At 48.8% G+C, this 6,991-nt stretch overlaps 1 protein-coding gene across 1 annotated transcript in view; it reads left to right on the forward strand.

Annotated features, from left to right (window-relative positions):
• Positions 1 to 4,151, forward strand: part of b3gnt2a (UDP-GlcNAc:betaGal beta-1,3-N-acetylglucosaminyltransferase 2a) — a 20,267-nt gene extending 16,116 nt beyond the window's left edge. The window contains exons 4-6 of the mRNA XM_032516478.1: positions 993 to 1,237; positions 2,591 to 3,605; positions 4,028 to 4,151. Coding sequence (XP_032372369.1) covers positions 1,011 to 1,237; positions 2,591 to 3,557 — 1,194 coding nt within the window. The 5' untranslated portion in view covers positions 993 to 1,010 and the 3' untranslated portion in view covers positions 3,558 to 3,605; positions 4,028 to 4,151. The remainder of the gene's footprint in view (positions 1 to 992; positions 1,238 to 2,590; positions 3,606 to 4,027) is intronic.
• Positions 4,152 to 6,991: the final 2,840 nt, after the last annotated feature.

The raw sequence follows: 6,991 nt of genomic DNA on the forward strand, positions 1-6,991 counted from the left end.
TGTGGATCACTGTTCCCCAAAAAAGCCCAAGAAGACGTCCTCAAATGTCTCTCGTTTTCATCCAAAACTCAAAGATATTCAGCTTCTGTCCCAGAGAGAAGAAACTAGAACTATATTCACATTTAATAAGCTGGAATCAGAGTCTTTACTTCTTTTTTTTTTTAATAAAAAATAACTCAAACGCATTAAGGATTTTCAAAATAGTTTGCGGTACATTTCTAATTTTACACTTTTTGTATTCATTTATTTATTTATTTGACAAGGACAATGTACAGCTAATTGGCAGCACCAGAGTTAGCTATAAGCTAACTACTCTCCTTTTTTGGTTTTACATTACGAAAAAAAGTACCCTGGTACTCGCTACCGGGTACTTTATTTAGTACTACCTCCCTCGAGGTACCAAGCGAGCGGAGGCGATACCAAAAGGTGACGTGAAAACCTGCAGACTGCTGATTGGTCGGAGAGAATCGCCACTAATCGTCATCAGAATCAGAAATATCTGAAATACTGTGTTGGGGGGGCGGCCTCTGGCTCACCCAGTGGGAGCGTGCGCCCCCATGCGGGCTGGGTCCCGCAGGGGCCCGGGTTAAGTCCGGCCCGCGGCCCTTTGCTGCGTCTCATCCCCCCTCTCTCTCTCTTCCCCCCCCCCCCCCCCCCCCCCATGTCTATCCACTGTCACTAAAAGAAATGGAAAGGCCCCGAAAGTAATCTAAACAAAAAAAAACTGTATTGATCTCTGAAGGGAAATTCTGTGTTACAGTTGCAAGATTGTATAAATATCAGAGTAGAAATATAAATAAAGGGGCTGTGTACGGACGGGGGGTGGACGGAGGGTGGACGGGGGTGGAAGGGGTGGACAGGAATGGACGGGGGTTAGACAGGGCATGCACCATAAGAGTATAAAAATGCTAACACGCTAACAGTGGAGGACAACACACTGATGGATTCCTCTGTGCAGTTGTAAGTTCCTGTCCCCGTTGTCCGTGGTGCAGGTGCAGAGGACGGACAGCATGGCCGTGGCCTGCAGGAAGGCGAGGCTGCTCTGGGGGACCACGATGCTCGTCTGCGTCCTGGCGGGCGTGTCCTGGAACCTCGGGCGGGACGACAGCGACCCCCCGAAGGTTCGAATCCCGTCCAAGAGGTTTTGGCACCAACAGGCGCCGAGCAAATCCTTCTGGAACAGGGAGCAGCAGCGCCTGGACCTGGTCCACAACCCCATCATCAACTCTCGGCCCAGGTGGCTATAGCTTTGGATTACTATCAGTTTAAAAAAAAAAAAAAATTTAATTTTTGACTTTTTGATTTTGGTTTAGTTTAAATGTGCAGTAGGTAGTAGAGGTGCGGGGGGGGGGATATTTACTGTATCGATACACAGACACAAAGGATCAATCTTTTATTAAATATATATATATTAATATATGTGGGTTGGTCATTTTCTCTGCTTGACAATCCCATTTTAAAGCAACACAATAAAAGTGAGATGAAGAAACTGAGAAATCCTTTTACACGAAACAGATGTCGACAAAGTTTCCTTTTGGGAACATCGTTTGAAATTGGGAATAAATAACAAAATAATAAAATTGCAATTTGTTGCATTCAAAATGTGACATCGGGAGGCCTCTGGTGAGATTAAAAAAAAGGTAAAACTGTTGCTGCTCCATCTCTTTTTCAGTCCTGGTCCTCGGATTGTGAAGATCCAGGTCTCTTCCCAGTCCCTCCCCCCCCCCCCCCCCCCCCCCCCCCTTTCTGCTAAGCCCAAACGGTCTCCTAAGCCCCTCCCCCACGAGGGAGAATGATGTGTGAATTGTGTGCATGAGCATTATTTCCACGCTGTTAGACACCCCCCCCCCCCCCTCTGATTAGCCCTGATTGGTGCATCTGAACAGGAAGTGGTGGATTTTTTGCCAATTTCACTGCAGGCTGTAGGGGGCGCCAGAGGAGCATGACCTGCTTCGTGTTGTTCTACTCCAACATGGGGTCAGTTTCAGCAAATATGACAGAAAGTTAGTTTTATGAGGCTTACCTACTGCACCTTTAAGTTAGTTTTCAGAATGTGTTTGCGCGTTTTTATTTTTTTTTATTTTTTTTAACCGGGCTCAATAGTTTCAGTTTAGTTTGTCTCAAAGGTTTTAGGTTTTTTATTTATTTTTATAAATTATAAAAAATATTTTTTTTATTAATTAAAATATAACGTTTAAAAATTGTATTTATTCTTTTATTGTTTTTATTTTTTATTTATTGTCAGTTTAGTAAAAAAAAAAAAAAAAAAATTAGAGCTGCCATGATTAATCGATTAGTTGTCAACTGTTCAATTATCTTTTAAAAAGATTAATCGGTCAAGATTTGTGTTCATTCCAGCGTTTTTGATGTGAATATTTTCTAGTTTCTTCTCTCCTTTTAATATATATTTAAGTTGTGGACAAAACGAGACATTTGAGGACATCATTTTTGGGCTTTTTGGGAAACCCCGATCCACATTTTTCACCATTTTCTGACATTTTATAAACAACTAATCCATTCATCCTGAAAATAATTAGTTGCATTTCTTCTGTTTTAGTTGACTTTAATAACCCTGCCCTGTGCTCTCCAGTGACTCTCCCGTCGAGCTGCCCGATTGGCTGAACGACACCGGGCCGGTCGACCCCTGCGAACCGGACTACAGAGTCCCCACGCAGGTCTCGGACTACAACACCCTGCCGCCCCGCTTCCGGGATTTCCTCCTGCACATGCGCTGCAGGACGTACCCCATGCTGATGGACCAGCCGCGCGTTTGCGACCAGAAACCCTTCCTGCTGCTGGCGGTCAAGTCCCTGATCCCGCACTTCGACCGGCGGCAGGCGATCCGGGAAACGTGGGGCCGCGCCGGCACCTTAGCCAATCGCACCGTGGCAACCGTGTTCCTGCTCGGCAACGCGTCGCCGGTGGACCACTTCCCCGACCTGCTGGGGATGCTGGGCCACGAGGCAGAGCTGCACAAAGACCTCCTCCTGTGGGACTACAGGGACACCTTCTTCAACCTCACCCTGAAGGAAGTCCTCTTCCTGGAGTGGTTCAGCCAAAACTGTCCCCGCGCTCGGTTCGTCCTCAAGGGGGACGACGACGTCTTCGTCAACACCTTCCGGATTATTGAGCTCCTGGAAGGCCTGTCCGATATCAAGGCCAAGGATCTGTTCGTAGGGGACGTTATCAGGGACGCCGGTCCGCAGCGAGACGGGAAACTCAAGTACTTTGTCCCAGAGAGTGTCTTTGTGGGGCAGTACCCGGCGTATGCGGGAGGCGGGGGGTATCTGTACTCGGGGGTGTTGGCGCTACGCCTTCGCAACGTGTCCCGGCAGGTGGCGCTGTACCCCATTGACGATGTCTACACGGGGATGTGTTTGAACAAGCTGGGCCTGGTTCCCGAGAGTCACAGCGGGTTTAAGACGTTTGACATCGAGGAGAAGTTCAGGGACAACCCGTGCGTCTACAGGAACCTGATGCTGGTCCACAGTCGCACGCCTCAGGACGTGGTGAAGATCTGGACCTGGATTACACATCCGGAGCTGGACTGCCAGTGAACACCTTTGTTTTTTGCACTGAGTTTGATTGTGAGTGTGAGACAGACTATAGACAGCAGGGCTGTAGGACTCGAGTCCGGTCTTGGACTCGACTCCGGACTCAAGACTGTTTTTCCATGGTCTCGGACTTGTCTCGGACTTGCTAGGATTTGGACTCGGACCTGTCTCGGTCTCGGCCACTGGTTTGCCCAATATGGCCTCTGGTCTGGACCGAGTCCAGGTGTCTTTATTATGTTGATAATAATATTGGAGGGAAAGTGAAACCCAAAATGATTGTCTTGATACTGTCATGCATAAGACCTTTTTTCTGTCCTGGACTCGGTCTTGACTCGGACTCAAACCTCTTTGGACTCGGTCTTGTCTTGGACTCGGTCTTGACTCGGACTCAAACCTCTTTGGACTCGGTCTTGACTTGGACTCGACTAGTCCTGGTCTTGGACTCGACTAAAGTGGTCTTGACTACAGCCCTGATAGACAGGAATCAAAACGGAGAATTAGGTGTGTAGGTGCTACTGAAGTGGAGATTTCTGGCTCAGAGTCTGAGAACAGAACCCTTTAAAGATATGGATTGTCAAAAAAAAAAAAAATGAATAACAGATATCAGCGTGAAACTTCCCCCTCTGATTACTTAAGTTTAAATATGCAAATGAGGCAATATCTGATGCTAACTTTTGGAAAATTTTGAATAAATCTACAGACAAAAACAGGCAAAGTGTAGTAAAAATGTTTTTTTTTCTACAAGTCTTAAAGTCTGCTCTGGCGTTCTCCCCCTCTCATTCCCCCTGCTCTGACGTTCCCCCCCTCTCATTCCCCCTGCTCTGGCATTCTCCCCCTCTCATTCCCCCTGCTCTGCGTTCTCCCCCCTCATTCCCCCTCTCTGACGTTCCCCCCTCTCTTCCCTGCTCTGCATTCTCCCCCTCTCATTCCCCCTGCTCTGGTCGTTCCCCCCTCATTCCCCCTGTCTGACTTTCTCCCCTCTCATCCCCCTGCTCTGACGTTCCCCCCTCTCATTCCCCCTGCTCTGACGCTCTCCCCCTGATTTCCCCCTGCTCTGACGTTCCCCTTCCCTCCCCTCCTCATCCCCCTGCTCTGACGTTCCCCCCCTCATTCCCCCTGCTCTGACGTTCCCCCTCCTCCCTCTGATTCCCCTGCTCTGACGTTCTCCCCTCGATTTCCCCTGCTCTGACGTTCCCCCCTCTCATTCCCCCGCTCTGACTTCCCCCTCTCATTCCCCCTGCTCTGGCATTCTCCCCCACTCATTCCCCCTGCTCTGGCGTTCTCCCCCTCATTCCCCCTGCTCTGGCGTTCTCACCTCTCATTCCTCCTGCTCTGGCGTTCCCCCCCTCTCCTTCCCCCTGCTCTGGCATCTCCCCTCTCATTCCCCTGCTCTGGCATTCTCACCCTCTACCCCTCCCTGGCGTTCTCCCCCCTCTCTTCCCCTCCTCTGCTTTTCTCCCCCCTCATTCCCCCTCTCTGGCGTTCTCCCCCTCATTCCCCTGCTCTGGCGTTCTCCCCCTCTCATTCCCCCTGCTCTGGCATTTGGAGCCCCCACACATGAAAAAATTTCTTCTGACCCGTTTTGGTTTGGACTCTGAGTTGTTGTCATGGTCACAAACTGAGACCTTTGGCCAATGTTTCTCCTCCTGGTTGGGTCTGATCGGTCACGACGTCTCGTTCCCCCTGCTCTGGCGTTCTCCCTCTCATTCCCCCCTGCTCTGTTTCTCCTCCTGGTTGGGTCTGATCGGTCACAACGTCTCGTTCCCCCTGCTCTGGCGTTCTCCCTCTCATTCCCCCCTGCTCTGTTTCTCCTCCTTCGGTCAGGACGTCTCGTTCCCCCTGCTCTGGCGTTCTCCCTCTCATTCCCCCCTGCTCTGTTTCTCTCCTGGTTGGGTCTGATCGGTCACGACGTCTCGTTCCCCCTGCTCTGGCGTTCTCCCTCTCATTCCCCCCTGCTCTGTTTCTCCTCCTGGTTGGGTCTGATCGGTCACGACGTCTCGTTCCCCCTGCTCTGGCGTTCTCCCTCTCATTCCCCCCTGCTCTGTTTCTCCCCCTGGTTGGGTCTGATCGGTCAGGACGTCTCGTTCCCCCTGCTCTGGCGTTCTCCCTCTCATTCCCCCCTGCTCTGTTTCTCCTCCTGGTTGGGTCTGATCGGCTTAAAAGCTCCACGACATCTCGTTCTACGCCTATCCTTGCGTCAGCCGGCCTTGCGTGCTTCCCTCCTGCTCTAGTCTCCCTATGTTGCTGTGTTCGCACTGTTCCCTCTCTGGTCATTCGTGTCGGGTCGGTTCTCACGCTCGTCGTGGCCCCCCCGGCTCTGGTCTCATCCCGTCTTGGTCTGACGTAGTCCGTCTTTTCCCCTACGCCGGCGCTTCGTCCACTGGGCTCTTATTGCCCTGCGTTGTCTCCCGGCTGGTTCTGGTACGACGGGTCACGACGTCTCGTTCCCCTGCTCTGGCGTCCCCCCTCTCATTCCCCCCCTGCTCTGTTTCTCTCGCTCTGGTTGGGTCTGATGATCGTCACGACGTCGCGGTCCCCTGCCTGCTGCTCCCGTCTCACCCCCCTGCTCTGTTTCTCCTCCTGGTTGGGTCTGATCGGTCACAACGTCTCGTTCTCTAAGATTGAAGCATTTGGGTTTTTTTTTTAGGCACTTTTGGATTTTACCAAAGTTTACCAGTCGTACACACACACACACAAATGCAACAATTATGAAATTATTGTAATGTGATGTGAATTTAGTCATTGTTACCTGATATTTCTCATGACAACGTCACTATTTATTATGTGCTTAATTTAACTAAATGTGTTCCTGGTTGTGATGACGTGTTTTAACCCTCCTGTGGTTCTCGGGTCAAATTTGACCCATTCAAAAAAAAAAGTTTCTGTATTTAAAAAAAAAATGGTTGGTTGGATGGTTCCCTACAACAATAATCCTTCACAAGTAAAATAAAGGATCGGTTCACTACTTTCATTGAATTTGCGTGTTTTATTTAATTTTATAGCATTTGACAACAACAACAACAAAAAAGTTTCAAAAATGCCGAAAGCGATGCCAAAAAAAAGTGACCAAAACGTTGGAAAAAGTCGAAAAATGTCAAAAACTACGCCATAAATGTTTTTTATTTAAAATTGTATTTAATATTTTGACCCAGAAAAAGTTGCAGGTCGACAAGAAGACAACTAGCCTGACGTCGTCGTACTCAGATTCAGAATATAGTTCTATAATAAAAATTCTATAATAATAGAATATGAATTCCCTGCATGACCCCGTAATTAAGCTAAAGTAAAGTAAGTTTTTACATAAATTGTCACGGCTGTATTTAATTGAAAGCGGTAACATTGGCTGTGTAACAACAATATGAACTCCACACAAGGGTTAAAGTCTATTTTTTAGGCTTATTTATGCTAAATGACTCATTTCCAAGAACTCTTAAGAG

Source organism: Etheostoma spectabile, chromosome 5, assembly GCF_008692095.1.
Source record: "Etheostoma spectabile isolate EspeVRDwgs_2016 chromosome 5, UIUC_Espe_1.0, whole genome shotgun sequence".
Classification (NCBI taxonomy): domain Eukaryota; kingdom Metazoa; phylum Chordata; class Actinopteri; order Perciformes; family Percidae; genus Etheostoma; species Etheostoma spectabile.